Source organism: Eschscholzia californica, unplaced genomic scaffold (genome assembly GCF_041429995.1).
Source record: "Eschscholzia californica isolate CP2 unplaced genomic scaffold, dmEscCali1.0.p SCAF_5, whole genome shotgun sequence".
NCBI lineage: Eukaryota > Viridiplantae > Streptophyta > Magnoliopsida > Ranunculales > Papaveraceae > Eschscholzia > Eschscholzia californica.
Window position 1 is genome coordinate 33290474 of NW_028238472.1, and position 19563 is coordinate 33310036.

General features: G+C 36.7%; 2 protein-coding genes across 7 annotated transcripts; one reads left to right on the top strand and one right to left on the bottom strand.

Annotated features, from left to right (window-relative positions):
• The first annotated feature begins 503 nt into the window (after positions 1 to 503).
• On the top strand, positions 504 to 17758 carry LOC147538710 (uncharacterized). 5 transcript variants are annotated; one of them, XM_086640400.1, is made up of 14 exons: positions 1052 to 1546; positions 2056 to 2193; positions 2367 to 2448; positions 2961 to 3037; positions 3734 to 3831; positions 4124 to 4244; positions 10907 to 11023; positions 11107 to 11186; positions 11756 to 11822; positions 11955 to 12033; positions 12138 to 12229; positions 13024 to 13167; positions 13781 to 13839; positions 17405 to 17758. In XM_086640400.1, the coding sequence occupies exons 1-13, from the start codon at positions 1406 to 1408 to the stop codon at positions 13814 to 13816; spliced, it is 1272 nt and encodes a 423-aa protein (XP_086496526.1). In that variant the 5' UTR covers positions 1052 to 1405; the 3' UTR covers positions 13817 to 13839; positions 17405 to 17758. The 5 variants fall into 5 exon arrangements, with proteins under 5 accessions (XP_086496523.1, XP_086496526.1, XP_086496527.1 ...); XM_086640401.1 differs by having other exon boundaries at positions 17409 to 17758; XM_086640399.1 differs by lacking the exon at positions 17405 to 17758 and adding an exon at positions 15522 to 15743.
• LOC147538711 (protein FD-like) lies at positions 17752 to 19192 on the bottom strand. 2 transcript variants are annotated; one of them, XM_086640403.1, is made up of 3 exons: positions 18325 to 19192; positions 18155 to 18232; positions 17752 to 18054 (listed from the first exon to the last, which is right to left on the bottom strand). In XM_086640403.1, exons 1-3 carry the CDS (start codon positions 18970 to 18972, stop codon positions 17980 to 17982), a joined length of 801 nt encoding a protein of 266 aa, XP_086496529.1. In that variant the 5' UTR covers positions 18973 to 19192; the 3' UTR covers positions 17752 to 17979. The 2 variants fall into 2 exon arrangements, with proteins under 2 accessions (XP_086496529.1, XP_086496528.1); XM_086640402.1 differs by having other exon boundaries at positions 17752 to 18232; positions 18325 to 19039.
• Positions 19193 to 19563: the final 371 nt, after the last annotated feature.

Genomic DNA, 19563 nt, shown 5'->3' on the forward strand with positions numbered 1-19563 from the left:
TAGATAAGCTTTTGTTGTTCACTCGAAGCCTGAAGGAAAATGACCATCCATTTTCTATTTTCTTTGGTTCTCATAGACCCATTAAAGATAAATATTTTAAGTTGAATATTATTTTTATTTGATTTCACGCTAACTAATGAGATGAATTTGTATCCAAAGTTGAGAGAAGTTGAAAAAAAAAACCATGTTTCTATTTATGTTATCTAATCTTAAAATATACAAGTTATATTTGTCTGAATGTTGCCTAAATGAATTTTATTGAAGTCATTTTAGACTTGTACTCTCAATTTCTTGTTCACTTACACGCCTTTGAAATAATTTCATTAAATTTTAGGGTCGATTCTAAATATTGATTTCAAATCGGTATATTTTTAAACAAAAAAAACCAAGTAATCTCGCCCCTAGTCATGAAACACGAGGAGAAAAGAGAAACAAAGAGGGAAAGAATAGTATCGACAAAGATATTTGTTGTGTAGATATAATAATAATCTTAAAAACAATGTATCCACATAAATAAAGTTTCTTTTTTATTAGTTATAGTAATTTTCTTTACAAATATTTTTCTTGTGATATTCATTATCAAACTAAGGCTCACATACTATTTGTCCATTTCTAAATTAGATATAAAACTGAAATTTGAATATGTGAATCAATATTTTAAATATATTATCAAATATTTCAAAAAAAAAAATTATTTTGAATATATTTGAACTAGACAATGGTTAAGCTTATAGTCATTTAACTTAAACTGGACAATAAATGAAGCGAATACTAACGACAACTAACAACCCTTAGTTGGAATTGTAAGAAATTTAGTCTTCCACTTTATAGGTAAAGGGTGTGTCAAAAGCGGACAGTAACAATATCACTAACAGTCCAGAAGGTTGGTCACGCACCATCTTATAACACGTTATCAGCACGATTCACTCTATTGTGATGTGGTGTTAAGAGGGTGTTTTGTAAATCAATCCGACATCGGTGGTTGTGAAATGGAGTGTGGTATGCCTCTTAAGAGGTTAAACACCCTTTCCGTGAGGGCTTTTAAAACGGTGAGGCCCAGGCAAGAAACACCACTTTTTTGTGTTTTTGAATAAGAAAGTAAACAACAGTAAATTAAAATGGGACTGATTAGGTAGTTTAAAGAACAAATCTGGCAAGTAAAGACGCAAGTGGCGGGAGCTATATATATATATATATATTCTTTCTTCATCTTTTTAAGCAAATGACCACCAGAAACACACCTGTGTTCCGTTTCAATGCCTCACTAATCATCATCTCTCTCTCTCTCTCTCTCTTCTATATATTTGTGTTTATCGCTAAATTTAAGCAACAAAATCGTACACCTTTTTCGCCGGTATCGTAAACACTGGGGAAACTAGTATTCCGGAATCGAACCGGCCGGAAAATGAGCGATTATGTTGTTTTACTAAAGACTGAGGAAGAAACCAAACTAGAAGATGAAGAAGAAGAAGAAAAGGATTTGAAGTTAAAGAGACGAAACACTCGTGTTGCATCTCTTGACGTTTTTCGCGGTCTTGCTGTTTTTGTAATCTCTCTTTCTCTCTCTCTCTCTCTCATCGGTTTCTTTGTTGATCGGATTTTTTGTGTGGAAATCAAAAATCAAATCTAGTTCAGTTTCCATTTTTGGTAATTACTTGGTGATTTAGGCTTGATTTAGGAGGAAGATGAATAGAAGAGATAGATCTGATTTCAAGTTTGCAATTATACAGAAATTTGAATTGATGATTTGTAAAACACAATGTCATCTTATATTATGATTTCAAGTTGATCTATGATTTAGTTGATTAAGGATTAACTAATTAATCAGATCATCTTATCTTAGTGGACCTGATCTTAATAGTTCTAGTAACTAGTAATGCCTAACTAGAGTTTCTGTAAATTTATGTATAAAGCGATTTTACAATAGGAACATTTTGTAAATTGAAGGTCTTAACTTGATCTTACTTGATTTTAAGTAAACTAACAAGCCTTTTCGTATCAATTTTATGTTTTTGCTATGTATTACTAATATACCTTTCTTTTTTACATCTATAGCTCATGATATTTGTTGATTATGCTGGTTCGCTTATTCCATTTGTGGGTCATTCTCCTTGGAATGGTTTGCGGTTGGCGGATTTCGTGATGCCTTTCTTTCTCTTCATTGTTGGTGTTTCGGTCGCACTTGTCTACAAGGTATCTAAAGTAACTTGCTTGGGTTTCGATTTCTTTGGAAGAAAAATGAGCTTCTTGTCTTTGCAAATCGAAGATTGTTCTTCATGAGTTTCACTTGATAACCGGTTAATTGTTTGATCTATTGTACATTTGTATTAGCAAGCTATTGAGCTCTAAAATGTTGTTAATTGTAGAGAGTAGAAAATAAAGGACTGGCTACACGAAAGGCAATTGTAAAGGCAGCACAACTATTTCTTCTTGGTGTTTTTCTCCAAGGTAGTATAATGAAATCTTGCAGCTTCCGTCGTATTTAATTTTGTAATCAATGTAAAGAACTTGTTAAGTTTGTGGTCATCCAACTCAAAACCAATTGGCAATGAGTGGAGATGACCTAGACATTATATTATTGGTTGCTAGATACCCCTTTTCCCATTTGGGACTATTCTCACAGAACTATATAATCCGGATACTATTTGTATGTTTGAGGTCTGATAGACTTTCACCATTTCGGAAGAATAATTGCTTTAAAGAGAATAAGATAATGCATAATTTATTCTGACTTGCTTCAAAAGTCTAATAATCGCTGATTGCATCTATATCCAGCATGCAGGTTATGCTTGCATGAAAGTTCTCAGTGATATTGGCCTCTCTTGAACTTTTCTGTATGTGTTCGCCAATTTGGCCAAGAAGATGTTGCGAGCCTTATTTTCCCCGTTTAGTTCAGTCTTTATTTGGCACACTAGATATATTGAGTATATCTAACCGTATACATATTCTCTTCATTCCAGGTGGTTATTTCCACGGAATAAAGTCCTTGACTTTTGGTGTTGACATTGAACGTATACGTATTCTTGGCATTCTCCAGGTATCAATTGATACATTCTATCTGGCAACTTAAGATTTTATTGGCATTCTGAAGTTAATTATTCGATTTTATACTTCAAAGTTCAATTTTCTCACAACTTCCCTGCCTCCTTGGTGTGACTCAATTGACTAACATAACAAACCCAAATAATTAGATGGGTTAAGTTATACGAGTATACCTCTTTATTTTTGTTCATTTGTTGGGTACATAATCTTGGATTAACCCAGAACCTGAACCAAATCATACTCTGAAGGCATTTCATTTAACTTTATTAAGTATAGCTTAATTCTTTTCTTCTGTTTACTTTATCTCCAACTCTATGATCTCAAGGCATCCAAGAAATCAAGTACGTTATTAGATTGAAAGATGAAATAGCATAGCTTGGCATCATTTTTCTAGAGAAGATCATTCAATCTGAAGCACTCATTGTTTTCTACAATGTATGACTGAGCTAAAGAACTAATCACAATTACGTCAAGTTTCATTATGAATACCTGAAGAACTAACATCTTGGGCTACTATATCTGATTATGTGGTTTGTTTCCGTCTTGGTTATGCTTTTGGATAATGTTATCACACTATCGTTAAGTCTTCAAATATTTTTGTCGCATTTGGGGCATTTCTCTTAATTTTGTGCACATGCTTCAGAAAAGTAGTTTAGGAGAAACTTACATCCTATTTTTCCATTGCATGCAGAGGATAGCCATTGGATACGTTGTTGCAGCTCTATGTGAGATTTGGTTTACAAGTAGGAAACACAAAATAACAGTTTTCAAGACCTATTATTTGCATTGGTAATGGTTTACTTTTAATATTTTTGCAGCTAGGACTGCTCTTACACATTACTTCCAAGCTTCTATAATCTAATTTCCGAAATTTGGCATTGGTTACATTGTTACAATGATAATTTAGTTAGACCTTACCCAATTGGTATTTCGTGGGTTTTTTATCGCTGAATTGGTGTTCATGCTGTCAAGGTGTAATTGGAGATGTTTTCTTTTCTTAGGTCAACTAAGTTGATCATTTATGAAAAGGAAAGTTAAATGTTTTACTTTGTTTTTCCTTGTGTTAATTCCTTTCCCTCAGGTGTGTCGCAGTTGCCATATTAATAATTTATTCTGCGCTGTTATATGGCTTATATGTTCCTGACTGGCAATTCAGAGTTCCAAACTCAACCTCTTCTGACGAGAGCTACACCATTTACACGGTGAGATCTTTTACCTTAATCCTTATGACTTGAACACTTATGATATAGTTAAAGTTGTGTGCAGCTATTGCTTATCGTCAGTTTCTTTTTTGGTTCCATTGGTCATTCTTTTCACATATTTAAGGATGAAGAAAAATAACATGTTAGTGTTGAGAAAATAAGCCACTCCTTATAGGTGACCAGTCTACTTAGAGTTTTTCTCTAATGCAGAAAACCAGGATCTTGGATGCAATGGTGAATAAATACAATATAACCAACCACGAAGCAAATAAAGAATAATGACACGCAAGATTTATAGAGGTTCGGAGCAAGTGCTAGGTCCTCTTTTAGCCGTACCAACTAATCCCCTATGAATATGAAGTTACAATTTACCCGAGTTACCGTACACAAAGTCTAGTGCACTCCCCGGTTACAAAATCTTACTACAACTCTCTTACCCTCACACTTATACAACTCTCTTGATCAACACTCTCTCTTACTATTTCACTTTAGTTTACAGAAGAGACTTGCGAATGGTACGATGATTTGATGAATGAGGGAGGCTATTTATAGCACTACATCATCCGGATGAGAAAGAGAGAAATAAATTGGTTGCCCAATTTTCTTCCATCCATTTAATGCCAAGCTGCATTTTCTTCCTTAAGACCAGGAAGCTCCCTTAAAGTAGGGTGGCAGTAGCCTTTTAGACTTTTATCCAAACATTAACTCACATTTGACCCCCACCATACACAGTTAGTCCCTCCATAGCTCTTGTATGAGGTGTATAATATCGCACAAGTTAGAAACAGATTATGTTTCTAATACAAAACTCTTATCATTATTATGTAGCGTTGTGACATACTTTTTTCGTGATTTTTTGGTGCAAACGTTAACTATATATTGAGGTTAATCATATTGATAGAGATGAATGGCAGCAACAACCACAAAAGGTGTATCGGAGGCGTCAAAAGAAAGATTCTAAGGCCCAAATTCTGATTTGGCATGTCTTAGATGAAGGGCCCACCTGGAATCTTGAATAATGTGGGCCTAATCCAAAATGGTTCCACCTTGTTCAATGTTTACTGCCTTTTAGTGTCTCTTTAATGTCTTTAATGTCTTATAGTGTCTCTTTAATGTCTTAAATGTCCTTTATAATGTCTTTTAGTGCTCTAGGAGTTTAGAAGTTCAATAGTCTACAAGTAAAGATGGCAAAGGTGGGTTTTAGGCCTATATAAGGCATGTAATTCTGCTGTTTGAGACAGACAGAGAGTATTCCAGCAGCTAGTTAAGCTTTATGTGTTTGTGTGATGCAAATACCCCAAAGGTGTGATGCCTAAGGGCTCTAGGAGTGATTCCTAGTTTGTACTGGTGTGATACTAGTGCGTTATTTCTTATATCTATAATATAATCAAGCTATTTTCTTCCTTATTTCCAACTTCCCATTTCTGTCCTACATCATTTTGGTACCAGAGCGAGGTTACGTATGGCAAATAGATCTGGAAGAAATTTGCGAGGAAGAATAACTGATGACCAGCGTGACGAGATCCTTTTCAGAATTGTAGATACTCTCAATGATATTGAAATCAGACTAGGAGAGATGGAAATTCGAACACGCCATCCAGGTAATAATTCTGAAACTGCGGGACAAGGTGACCAAGTTGGTAACGATGAGGAGGAAAATCAAGACGATCAGCCCCAAAACAGTCCCCCAAGACGTAGGACTCGTGTTTTTGAACCACTAAGAAACATGAGGGTACCAGAACATGATGCAGCTGGTGATATTACAAAGAAAGTAAGGATTGAAGTACCAGATTTTGAAGGTAAGGTTGATCCAACTCTATTTTCAGATTGGCTTACATCAATCGAAGAGTACTTTGATTGGTTTGATATGACTGACGAGCGACGAGTTAGATTTGCTAAGATGAAACTGGTGGGCTTAGCAAAAGTGTGGTGGAATGGTGTTGAAGGAGACATCAGACGAAAGGGACTGCCATCAATTGACACATGGCAAGAAATGAAGATTAAACTACGAGAGAAATACATGCCAGCAAACTATCATGACAAATTGTGTGATCAACTTATTAACTTAAAGCAAGGCAGCATGTCAGTGATACAATACATGCAGAAATTTGATGAGCTTAAAACTAAGAGTGAAGTGGTGGAAGATCCTCGACAAGCCCTTGCTCGATTTAAAGCAGGCCTGAGAGCTGATATAAGAAGGGAATTACTTCGACATCCAATCTACAATCTGGAACATGCTTTCCAACTTGCGTTGGACATGGATGAGTACCTAAGCTACCCTATAACAAAGAAGTTTGGGAGTCAAACCATGGAAACAGCAAATCGGAGGTCTAATGATGCTAATTATGGAGTTCGGACAGCAACAAATCAACATGCCAACAAATCTCAAGTTTTTAGGGGTTCTTTTGCAAGAGATAACGCCAACGGCAAACCCTTTTCAGCAAATAAGTGCTTCAAATGTGGGGAGACTGGTCATTTGGCATACCAATGCCCTAAGAAGAACTTACATATTGGTATAGAAGACGAAACGGAGGCCGGTATACAAGGAGATGAGGAGAATCAAAATTTGTTTGATTACGGGACATATAACCCCGATGACTTAGAAGAAGATGAAGAAGATACGTCTCATTTATCTGTTGTTAGGCGCATCCTAGCATCTCCAAAAGTTGAGAAAGAAGATTGGCGACGTACTTCAATCTTCCAAATGTTGGTTCGTTGTGGTGACCAAGCTAAAAAGCTAATTATCGATGGTGGGAGCTGCATGAATGTTGTTTCAGCAACCACAGTTGAACACCTTAAGCTTGCTGCCCAACCGCACCCACATCCTTATAAAGTGGCATGGATAGACAATACCTCAATACCGGTAAGTCATCGCTGCCTCGTTTCACTTTCTTGTGGTACTTATAGTGATTCGATTTGGTGTGATGTGATTCCTATGAAAGTTGCCCACATAATTCTTGGGCGCCCATGGCTTTATGATCGTGATGTGCACCATCACGGGAAGGAGAACACATACAGCTTCACATTCAACAACAAAAACGTTGTTTTGAAGCCTATGAGTACAGCTGAAATTGAAAAATACAAAGAAAAGAAGCCCAAAACTGTTGTTGCAAGCAATAAAAAGTCCCTTCACATGATTACCAGGAAGGAATTTGAATTAGACAGCAAAGAATCGGGATTTGTGTATATTGTAGTGCAGAAAGAAGTTGATAAAACTGCTGCTGTCCATGCCCCTTCGATTCCCTCGGAAGTGTCGAAGTTATTGGCTGATTTTTCTGATGTGGCACCTGAAGAACTACCTGATGAATTGCCTCCTATGCGTACTATTCAACATGCAATAGACCTGGTTCCGGGATCACAACTACCTAATCTTCCAGCTTATCGCATGAATCCAAGTGAGCATACTGAGTTACAACGGCAGGTTAAAGAGTTGTTAACCAAGGGTTTTATTCGTGAAAGTTTAAGCCCTTGTGCTGTCCCCGCGTTGCTCACACCAAAGAAAGACGGTACTTGGCGTATGTGTGTTGATAGTCGTGCTATCAATAAGATTACCATCAAGTATCGTTTCCCAATACCTAGACTTGATGATCTATTAGACATGATGGCTGGTTCTCTAATATTTTCCAAGATAGATCTCAAAAGTGGCTACCATCAAATACGCATCAGGCCCGGGGATGAATGGAAGACTGCATTTAAGACGAGGGATGGTCTATATGAATGGCTAGTCATGCCTTTTGGCTTGTCTAACGCCCCTAGCACATTCATGCGCTTCATGACTCAGGTATTACAACCCTTTATTGGTCAATTTTTGGTTGTTTACTTTGACGATATCCTTATATACAGCAAAACAAAAGAGGAGCACCTTGTCCATTTGCAACGAGTTATGAGGCTTTTACGCCAAGAGAAGCTCTATGTTAACCTGAAGAAGTGTTCCTTCATGAGCACACATGTTGTTTTCCTAGGCTTTGTTGTTTCAGCGAAAGGTGTACAGGTCGATCCGGATAAGGTAAAAGCTATCACAAATTGGCCAACTCCGAGTACGGTACATGATGTACGAAGCTTTCATGGTTTGGCAACATTCTATAGGCGTTTTATCAAGAATTTTAGTACTGTCATGGCACCTATAACTAATTGCTTGAAGAACGGGCAATTTGTATGGACGAAGGCAGCATCAATAGCTTTTGACGAGATAAAGAAAAGGATGACGGAAGCTCCTGTTTTGCACCTTCCTGACTTCTCAAAGGTGTTTGAAATGACATGTGATGCATCACATGTGGGAATTGGAGGTGTTTTAAGTCAAGAAGGACATCCAGTCGCATTTTTCAGCGAAAAACTGAATGAGGCAAAGCAAAAGTATTCCACGTATGACAAGGAATTTTATGCTGTTGTTCAAGCCCTTCGTTATTGGCGGACTTATCTTATTTTTCAAGAGTTTGTGCTATTCTCTGACCATGAGGCTCTCAAATACATAAACTCTCAAAAGAATTTAAATCGTCGTCATGGTAAGTGGGTTTCTTTCTTACAAGAATATGCTTTTGTTATCAAGCACAAGGCAGGTACTGAAAACAAGGTTGCTGATGCTTTAAGTCGAGTAGTTCATATCCTCTCTTCCATGCAAGTCCAAGTTGTCGGTTTTGATTTACTAAAAAAGGACTACCCCTCTTGTAAAGATTTCAGCATCATCTATGCTGATTTGTTGGCTGGACAGCAAGGAGTACATACTGAATTTTCTATACACGATGGCTACCTGTTCAAGGGGACTCAACTTTGTTTACCCGACACGTCTCTTAGAGAGCAAGTAATATGGGAATTACATGCAGGAGGAGGAGCAGGTCACTTTGGAAGAGATAAGACTATTGTGATGGTTGAAGATCGATTTTATTGGCCAGGCTTGAAAAGAGATGTTGCCAAAGTCGTTTCTCGTTGTCGAACTTGTCAAACAGCAAAAGGAAGGCGGAAAAATACCGGCTTATATATGCCATTACCTGTCCCTCATGAACCATGGCAAGACCTAAGCATGGACTTTATCCTTGGGTTACCAAAAACCCTAAGAGGCCATGATTCCATATATGTGGTTGTGGACCGATTTTCGAAAATGGCACATTTTATTCCGTGTACAAAGACTGCTGATGTTGTCTCTGTTGCTAAGCTCTTCTTTAAAGAAGTGGTTCGACTTCACGGGTTGCCTACAACCATTGTCTCGGATCGTGATGTGAAATTTATGAGTTATTTTTGGCGTACTCTATGGAAAATGCTGAATACAAAGCTGAAGTTTTCTTCTTCTTTTCACCCACAGACGGATGGTCAAACAGAAGTTGTTAATCGAAGTTTGGGTGATTTACTTCGCTGCCTAGTCGGTGACCATGCTCCTAGCTGGGATCTGGTCATCCCTATGGCTGAATTTGCTTACAATAGTTCAGTGAACAGATCTACTGGTCGCAGCCCCTTTGAAATAGTAACTGGTATACTGCCAAAGAAGCCTATTGATTTGGTTCCTTTACCAATTGAAGCACGCCCTAGTGCTGAAGCAGATGCTTTTAGTAAGCACATTCGGGACATACATGATGAGGTAAGGCGAAAGATTGCAATCAGCAATCAAAATTATAAAGCACATGCTGATTTGAGGAGGAAGTTTATCGAGTTTAACGAGGGAGACATGGTTATGGTACGAATCAGACCCGAAAGGTACCCAAAAGGTACTTTTAAGAAACTTCACTCTAGAAGTGCTGGTCCATATATGGTTCTTAAGAAGATCAGCTCTAATGCATATGTTCTCGACTTACCCAAAGATATGGGCATAAGTAATGTGTTCAACATTGAGGATCTTACTTTGTACCATGAACACGACAGCTATGTAGTTGACAAGGATCCTGTCATTCGCCTACCACCAGCCCCACATTCAAAAGAAGAAATTGAAGACGTTGTGGATCATCAAATTGTTTCTACTAGGGCAGGTGGTTATCAAAAGTATTTGATTAAATGGAGGGGACGCCCACTTTCGGATTGTACTTGGATTAGAGATGATGAGTTTCAAAGACTCGACCAAGACCTTTATGAGAAGTTTCATGCAATTAACTCGCCGGGGTCGAGTTTTCTCAAGCCAGGGAGAGTTGATAGAGATGAATGGCAGCAACAACCACAAAAGGTGTATCGGAGGCGTCAAAAGAAAGATTCTAAGGCCCAAATTCTGATTTGGCATGTCTTAGATGAAGGGCCCACCTGGAATCTTGAATAATGTGGGCCTAATCCAAAATGGTTCCACCTTGTTCAATGTTTAATGCCTTTTAGTGTCTCTTTAATGTCTTTAATGTCTTATAGTGTCTCTTTAATGTCTTAAATGTCCTTTATAATGTCTTTTAGTGCTCTAGGAGTTTAGAAGTTCAATAGTCTACAAGTAAAGATGGCAAAGGTGGGTTTTAGGCCTATATAAGGCATGTAATTCTGCTGTTTGAGACAGACAGAGAGTATTCCAGCAGCTAGTTAAGCTTTATGTGTTTGTGTGATGCAAATACCCCAAAGGTGTGATGCCTAAGGGCTCTAGGAGTGATTCCTAGTTTGTACTGGTGTGATACTAGTGCGTTATTTCTTATATCTATAATATAATCAAGCTATTTTCTTCCTTATTTCCAACTTCCCATTTCTGTCCTACATCACATATGCAGGTCAACTGCTCAACCAGAGGTGATCTTGGACCAGCTTGTAATTCAGTTGGAATGATTGATCGTTATGTTCTTGGTGTTAATCATCTCTATAAAAAGCCAGCTTACAGAAATCTGAAGGTATATCTAATTTGAAGAGCACAAATGGCTGGTAACATCAGGCATATGTACTGATGCCTAAGAAAAATATATATATCTCGTAGGAATGCAGTAGCAACGGGCAAATTTCTGAGCACTCACCTTCGTGGTGCCATGCTCCATTTGACCCAGAAGGTATTCTAAGGTTAGTTTCTCAGCTTGTTCATGTTTCTTCGCGTATTTGTTTCTCCAGGCTGAGGATCCATTTTATCTCTGACTGTTCTTCTTTCTTCTATATCAGTTTATTAGGTCCATATTTTTGTTACTATGCTATCGATGTTCTAAACTTTAAAGGCAAGCAAGAATTTTTGCATATTAAACATGAATCGAGTCAATTAAATAATAAATTATCAATTAGAATTACTTATCAATAACGATACAAGCACATTAAGCTTGACTATGCTTCCTTTTTTGCTCCTGTCTGTTCTATTTGGGTCTTTGGTTCTTGAAATATCTGTTGAACATTTTTTTCTGTATAATGATAACCCGGGCCTCAGGCTTGTTTCTACTGTTGTTGGTAGCATCCACGCAGTTTGTTGGATGAAGTTCACCTGTCCCGTATATAAAGAGAACTTGGAGAGGTCTTTCGATCCTTATTTGGTTACATATAGTTTTAATCATTCACCTGTTTGTCAAAATAATAATCATATTTTGGTATCTTATGCAAAAACACATTCTGTTATTGTTATTTTACTAGTTCTTCTTGTTTCACAGCTCCTTCGCAGCTGCCATAACTTGTATCATAGGACTTCAGTTTGGTCATGTTCTTGTACAATTAGAGGTGAGAAGTTCACTTCGAATAGATTTTATTTGTATTTGTTCTGTTTAGTTTGATTTATTCTCTCTTTGGTTTACTCTTCAATTTGAATGTTATTTTGTTTTAACCCAAATAGTCTGGTGTCACATATTTCAGGACCATAAAGATCGGATTTTTCATTGGGCATGGCTTTCAGCATCAATTTTTTGCCTTGGGTTGTTCCTTACTTTCGTAGGTATGTACACAAATAAGCAAGAATTCCTATTGCCCCATTTAAAAAAAATTCTAATGAACTTTCAAGAATCAAGAGTATAACATGTATTTTCTATCACTTCTCAGCTATCCCTCTTAACAAAGCTTTGTACACAATCAGTTACATGTTGCTTACTTCATCATCAGCAGGAATCACTTTCTGTGGTCTATATGTATTGGTGAGCTTGAAATACTTCCTTTATGTGACATTTACATATATACAGTAATCATCTTCTACAACTTCAAATGGAGTATTTACAGTTCATAGCTCACTGATGTCATTGAATTACTTATTGACCATCCGTTAACAACTCTACTCTCAAGCATCATCGGGTGACAAATATTTGGAGTACAAGGAAAATTCATGCATCATTCAAAGTGCAAATTTCTAAGTTTGTGGACATCCAACTCAAAACCGTTCAACAATGAGCAGAGTGGTCCTAGTTATTGTTTATTTGGTCATGAGACTTCCCTTTGTTCATGTGGGACTATTTTCACACTCATGTCTAACGTTCCTTGAACATAACACTATCGTGTTTGTGCGTAGCGAGGAATACATGTGGCCGTTGGTCGTAGCTCTGATATTGTTATAAGTTAGTGAACATCCAACTCAAAACCAATTGAAAATGAGTGAAACGACCCTAGGTCTTATTTAGTTGGCCATGAGACTTTCCATTAGACTATTCTCACGCCCATCACATGTGGCGTTTTTTGAGCCTAACCTTTCGCTTATGTAGGTGAAACGGAAGAACCTAGTTTTCTTACCATATTAAGTTTGTGGATATCCAATTCAGAACTAATCGGCATGCGAGGAGAGGCCATAGACAATATCTAGTTGACCATGAGATTCAGTTTAGATGCATCAGTCTTTCGTTATTATACTTCTTTAACATTGATTCAGTTAAACTCTGATGTTAATATTTAATATGGCAAGTAATACTACATGTGCTTATCGATCCATTTTCTATTGCAGGTGGATTTTTATGGTTACAGGTGTTTAACTTATTTTCTGGAGTGGTTGGGGGTACATGCTTTGAGTGCTTATATCCTTATATCTTCGAACTTGGCTGTCATTGCAATACAAGGGTTTTACTGGAATCTTCCTAAAAATAACATTGTAAGCCTATTTATTCGAAACAAATTTCCTACAAAGTCATAATGAATCTCCCCAATAGAAAAACTATTTATTCGAAACAAATTTCCTACAAAGTCATAATGAATCTCCCCAATAGAAAAAAAACAGATATATGAGCCTATGCGGTGTTGGTGCCCAATGGATTAGATCAATTATATGCCCATCATAAGTTATTTTAATGTCGGAAAAATATTTCGTGTTGGAGCTATTTGTTTTTGTTCCCTAAATTCCATTCTGATTTTGTCCTATTTGTGATTCTTCTCGAACCATGAGGTGGTCAGTGCTTTTACTGTCTGTAAACAAAAGATTAAAAACATATCTTGATTCTTCAAAAATTACTAGCGTTAAAGTTATAAAACCCTGAACCTAGTTACATCCTATAATAGCCATCTATGTTGAGCATTTAGGGTCGTTGGATCTGGACAAAGGGGTGACCCTCTCTTGGTACGGCTTCTGTGGTGCCCTTGTCTAACGGCACCTCTTATATACCTAATATAAATACTTGTAATACACATAAAAAAAATACCTTAGTACAAATCATAATTTTGTGCCTCTCTGATTTAGGATTTCACAATTACCTTTCTTGTGTTGACAGATTCATTGGATTGTTACACGCATTGTTCAGAAATGATTCATATATTACTTCAATCAGAGGTAACACTTTACATACATCTGCTAGCTATGTCTCCTGCTTGGTTAAGCTATTATACCATTACCAGCTTTTAGTGTATATTGTACGTACTCTTAAAATATGTAATCCCAGTCCTTGCTTGTATTACATAATACTGAGATAAATTACATGAAATATAACATTCACGATACGAGTCAGTAGTCGCTTTATCCCTAACTTCTGCTCAAGCCTGACCAAACTTAGGCACCAACCGACCTAATGTACCCGACCCTGGTACTTAATGTCGAGATACTTCCTCTGAATCGAATAAAATATTTATGTTTAAGAGTCGACCTACAGGAAAACTTAGTTGCTAATTTAACTGCAAAATGTGAATTATAACGGAGACTGTATTTCAGATATTACGATTTTTTTGTGAAGAACAATATAAGCTTCATATGTTTAGGAAGAGTATCTTAATATGTACGATAAAGTAAAAGGAAAAGAAAGTAAATCTAGAAAAGATATCCATCCAAAATAAGTTAAACATTGACCAATATATTATACTAGACATGTTTTATCAGCAAACTATTTTAGATAGAATTAGTGACAGCTTTAGTAGAAGATTGTGATAGAATTATTACATGGTTCTTTTTCATATTAACATAGGACACTAATGATCAAGTAGGGCACATAAAACTGTTCATGAAAACTATTTCTAATGATCTAAAGAGAAGTTATGAAAAAGTATATACTGTTCGAATCTATGCCCGACCTCAGTCTGGGTATTGATCCAAATGTTCTTCTCCCCATTTGCTACCTTCTTGACATACACACGGAAAAGATGAAAAAATGAACGGTCTGATTGTTAGTTTTTTTTTTTTTTTTTTTTGTTGAAAGTCTGATTGTTAGTTACATAATGTTTTTGCCTATGTCAGGGTATCGGGCGAAATAGAATTGTTGTTATAGGGGCCTAGGGTTTCAAAGAATCAACAGAGAATTAGAAGAATATATGAGGCATATAGTAGTGCAATATTTTCAAGTTAAACTCCAAATATACCTAATTAGGAAGTTGAGGTTAAGCCACTATCAAACACTACTAGTACCTGCAAAAGATTAGTAGGAGCTACTCAGTTGAGTCCCATGTCTTCTAGTGATGGATATGACTCAGCTGTATTTCTGTCTGTTCCCTTCATAATCTTAGAGGAAATTTCTGTATTTTGTACTTGTCTTGTTACACCAATTTCCATCATCTTTACTTTATATTTGTTTTCTTATGATAAATAAATCTTTTTTTTTTGTTGACATTATGATAAATAAATCTTGTTAGCCCAAGATCAACTTTTGTTAGGAGACACCTTAACGCGATCGGTCCTTTTTTTGTATGGTTTAGGGGGTTGGCTGATAAATTAATGCTGCCAAACATAAAGAATGAAGATAAAATTGTCAAAATCGAAGTTATTGATATAGCATGAAAATAATAGTGATACCCTGAATATTTTGGGGATAAACCTGATTGACAGTCGGGTTTCATGCTTCTCATCAATAGAGAGAAATTAGTGTGAAATCCGATAGTTCGATGAATTTTCATGCAAAAAATTTTGGTCTCTTACTCGTTTCCCACACAAGATCAACAACTTTGTTTTTTACCACACTTTTATTTATTTCGACGTTCGTATTATTTTCTTTCGTAAATTTATTAGCGAATGTCTGTCCGTCATTGTAGGGTAGCTTTGGTAGCAGAGACCACCACCATTCAAGGACCAATCAATCACATTGGTATTTTTATGTGGGGTTGGGTTTGTTTTCCTAATGGTCAGATGTCTATTAAGCTTTAGCCTGTAGCTCAAACATAAATGGCAAATCAACTTTATCTAAAATCTGATAAAAATTCAGACAACCTGAAATTTATTATTCTTAATTAAATAGTTTCAACAAAAAAAAAAAAGTTGCCATTAAATTAAGGCCAGCGCTTTGGGGAAAGCTAAATAATTTCTGGGGTGTGAAATTTTAAAGGTAATATGTAGAATTTTAGAGATTTTTCGGGGAAATAAATTTTAAGGGAAAATTAGAAAAAAAACACTCCACCTCACCTCAATCTATCTCCACCTCACCTCACTCTCTCTCCACCTCACCTCTTTGTCTTCTCTGATTAGGTCGCCGACCGGAAAAATTTTCGGCCGGCGACCATTAAAAAAAATTAAAATTAAAATTTTTCACTCTCTCTCTCTCTAGAAACTCCGGCGAAGGGGTTTCCCTTCGCCGGAACTGGTCTGTTCTTCAACAGACCGATCTGGCCTGTTGAAGAACAAACCGATCTGGTCTGTTCTTCAACAGACCCGATCTGGTCTGTTGAAGAACAGACCAGTTCCGATCTGTTCTTCAACAGACCGGAACTCCGGCGAAGGGAAACCCCTTCGCCGGAGTTTCTAGAGAGAGTGAAAAATTTTAATTTTAATTTTTTTTAATGGTCGCCGGCCGAAAAATTTTCCGGCCGGCGACCTAATCAGAGAAGACAAAGAGGTGAGGTGGAGAGAGAGTGAGGTGAGGTGGAGATAGATTGAGGTGAGGTGGAAAGAGAGAGACTGAGGTGGAGAAGTATTTTGCTTTCCCCCAAAATAAAATTGTCAAACAAAATTGACTAATTTTTGACCAAGTCTTCACACCTCGGAAACTATTTAGCTTTCCCCAAAGCGCTGGCCTAAATTAATTGGGCACTCACATTTTCATTGATTTGTTGACACGTGGATATTAGATACATGATTAAATTACTCATAAGTCCTAAACATACTATTAAGAATGTATGTGGAAAATGACACTAAATATTAGTTGAAGATAGGATAGTAGTAAACTAATAACTACCCACAGTTCCTATATTGAAACCAAAACAGCTGAAATCATTAAAAGAAAAGGATGTGACTTTTCAACATTATCCGTTCCCTCAAGTGGGGTATTAAGAAATTTTTTTCTTTTTTGGTCTTATATGTACCAACTTGTTTGTTTTTTTTTTTTTTTTTTGTTGAAAGGGAACCAACTTGTTTGTTATGAAGTAGATGGAAATTTCAATTTCCTAATTTTATATTTCATAGTTTTGCTTATTTTATAATGAAGCGGCCAAGGGCCAAGGCTTATGTCCACGAATATATAACACAAGAGTCGGTGAGTGAAGAGCTTTTCTACTGGCTCGCCATTTCATCTACAAGCGTGATGTTGTGCTTATGATACATTCTGGGCGTGATCTGTCTGGACAAATATTAGAGAAAGTAAAATATTTTTCTTAATTTGTGGTTGGACTTGTACTCGGATGAGGATTTAGCTTGGGTATGTCGAACATGGGAACATTTTATCGTTAGAACGGGCCTGGGCTTACTCCATGTCCAATCAATGCCTAAAGTAGGCCCATTATACTAGTGGAGGGACAGACAGAAGAAGATGATGATGATGTTTATGATAAAAAATAAAAAAGTCAACTACCTTAGCCACTGCTTCTCTCCCCTGCCATTCATTGTTTTGCAGGAGAAACAAAATTTATTATTCTCATAACCTATGAAAATGTTTTCTCCTTCCATATATTTTTACTAACTTTATTTTTTTTTCTCAATGGCTTAGATAGAGATCATTTCTTTTAAGGAAAATGACATTATCGGGCCACACATTGTCAAAACAAATTCGTGGCCGAAAACAAAATCAAGGGCTAGGATTTGAGGGTCAACTCTATCAAGATTTGTATATGATATCTCGAAAATATTCTGGCCATTGGCATTATTTTCTGTCGAAATTTTGTCTCGCCTTTGGGTGGTTGTATAACGGTTTGTTTCTTTAATGGGTGTAGTCAATCAAAACTTTGGTTGACATACATAGACTTCGTGTCTGTGTACATTTTCATTGACATTGAAGAGTCTATGGACTTTGATGGATTCTCATTATCATTTCAGTGATCAGAGTCTTGGTCAAACTTTACTGCAACATTTCCTATAATTTACTGGTTAGCAAAATATACTTGCCAAGTTTTTCTCCTACCTTCACCAAGGCCTGTTTTAACATACAAAATAATACATACAAGAAGTCTACCTCACTCTCTCTAACTATCTTTCTCCATCTAACTATTGATGTCTATACAAGGTGGGGAAGAAATAAGAAAGACAGAAAGGAGGGTATAACTTGAGGCAGTAGTAGTAGTACTCTCAAAATGGAGCAGTTGAAGTTCTTTGGAGATTCATCTTTTTAGGAAGTCTCTGAGCAGTAGCTGCTAATCTTAACTGTTCCAATAATTAATCGAAGTCGATAAAACCAATTATGGAGAAGAAATTTAAACTCAAAATTAGGTGAACTTACAATTAGGGTTTGTTTAATTTTTACCTGTTTGTTTTGTTTCATTAGCTTGGCATTCTCTTCCATCAAATTAGCTACTTCAAGCTCCAATTCATTTGTATAAGCCTGTATTATATCATCAAGTAAAACACAATTAAACTCTAATAAGAGAAAGAGAGATAGGTATATAGAGAGAGAGGTATAGAGGAAGTGCCGGCCTGTTTTCGAGCTCTAGAACGAGCAGCCGATTCTCTGTTCTTGATCATCCTCTTGTGTCGTCGATCACCAGAGCTATCGTCATTATCAGAAACCCTTTTCTTATTTCCTAAAGAAGACAAGGAAGAAGAAGAAGTACATAACCCAAATGGATCAAATGGAGAATTTGTAACAAAGGAAGCCCCAAGATCATCACTGTGGTGGTTATTTAATCTTGGGTAAGATGGAAGTGGATTGTCGACATCATTGTTCATATTGTCAAAGCAATAAGCAAAATCAGGTTCTGAATTCAAACACAGGTTTCTTCTTTGTGGAGGTAGAGGAGGAGGAGCCTTGGTGGTGGTAGTTGGTGGTGGTGGAGTAGTTTCTTTGCTAAAAGGTGGTGGAGCTAGGAAGTCTTGAAGTTTCATACCTAGAAAGGTTGTGGTTGTAGTAGAGGTGGTGGTGGTGGTGGTGGTGGGAGGAGGGAGAAGTGCTCCTAGTTCTTCAACACCATTTTCATCTCTAGTGGTGGACTTATCATGGAGAGAAGTAAGATTGATGTCTTTCCAAACATCTTCTAAGGTCTTATTCCTTCTAGGGTTTGAAACTATGAAAGATGAAGATGAGATTCTATTCACTCTGTTGTCATCACCACCTGATGACCACATACTCACATAGTAGTTTGTAAGCTCAAATAGAGAGAGAAAGGAAGTATGTAAATTAGAGAAATAGAGAGACTACAAGGGAATGGAAGAAAGGTGATGGTATACTTATAAAGATTGAGAGAGAGTATTATGAATTGATTGAGACATAAAGGAAACTTCAAGAAAAATGGGTTTTCTTTTTCTTTTCAAATAGTATGATCAATGATCAAGAACAGAAAAATTTAGATGAGCAAAAATGATAACAGTGATTAAATAAAGTCAAAGGTGGTTTCATACAGATCTTCATTTTGGACGGCCTGGATTTTCTTGGGTCGATTTTCAATCCGAAATGGGCCTCCATTTGTGGCACTTCTATCATTTCTCCAACCATGAGAGAGAGAGAGGAGTTGTCACCCTGGCCTGGGGTTACTGAGACATAGAAGAATCTAGGTAGCACCTAATCCACCAAAGGATACATGTAAAGAGAATAGTGGTACATTTTTATGTAAAAGAATAAAATCTTTTAAAAAAATCCAACTATTCTTTCCCCCTACTTTAACAAAAAAAAAAAAAAAAAAAAAACTATTCTTTCCCCCTTTCTTCATTTGCACTACA

What these genes read in the sequence shown, in the direction of transcription:
- LOC147538710 (XM_086640397.1), top strand. Translation starts at nt 1,406, where the DNA reads ATGAGCGATTATGTTGTTTTACTAAAGACTGAGGAAGAAACCAAACTA. An exon ending in CGGTCGCACTTGTCTACAAG is followed by an intron (nt 2,194 to 2,366) that starts GTATCTAAAGTA and finishes TGTTAATTGTAG; the next exon opens with AGAGTAGAAAATAAAGGACT. An exon ending in GTTGTTCCTTACTTTCGTAG is followed by an intron (nt 12,034 to 12,137) that starts GTATGTACACAA and finishes ATCACTTCTCAG; the next exon opens with CTATCCCTCTTAACAAAGCT.
- LOC147538711 (XM_086640402.1), bottom strand. Translation starts at nt 18,972, where the DNA reads ATGTGGTCATCAGGTGGTGATGACAACAGAGTGAATAGAATCTCATCT. An exon ending in GTTCTAGAGCTCGAAAACAG is followed by an intron (nt 18,233 to 18,324) that starts GCCGGCACTTCC and finishes GATATAATACAG; the next exon opens with GCTTATACAAATGAATTGGA.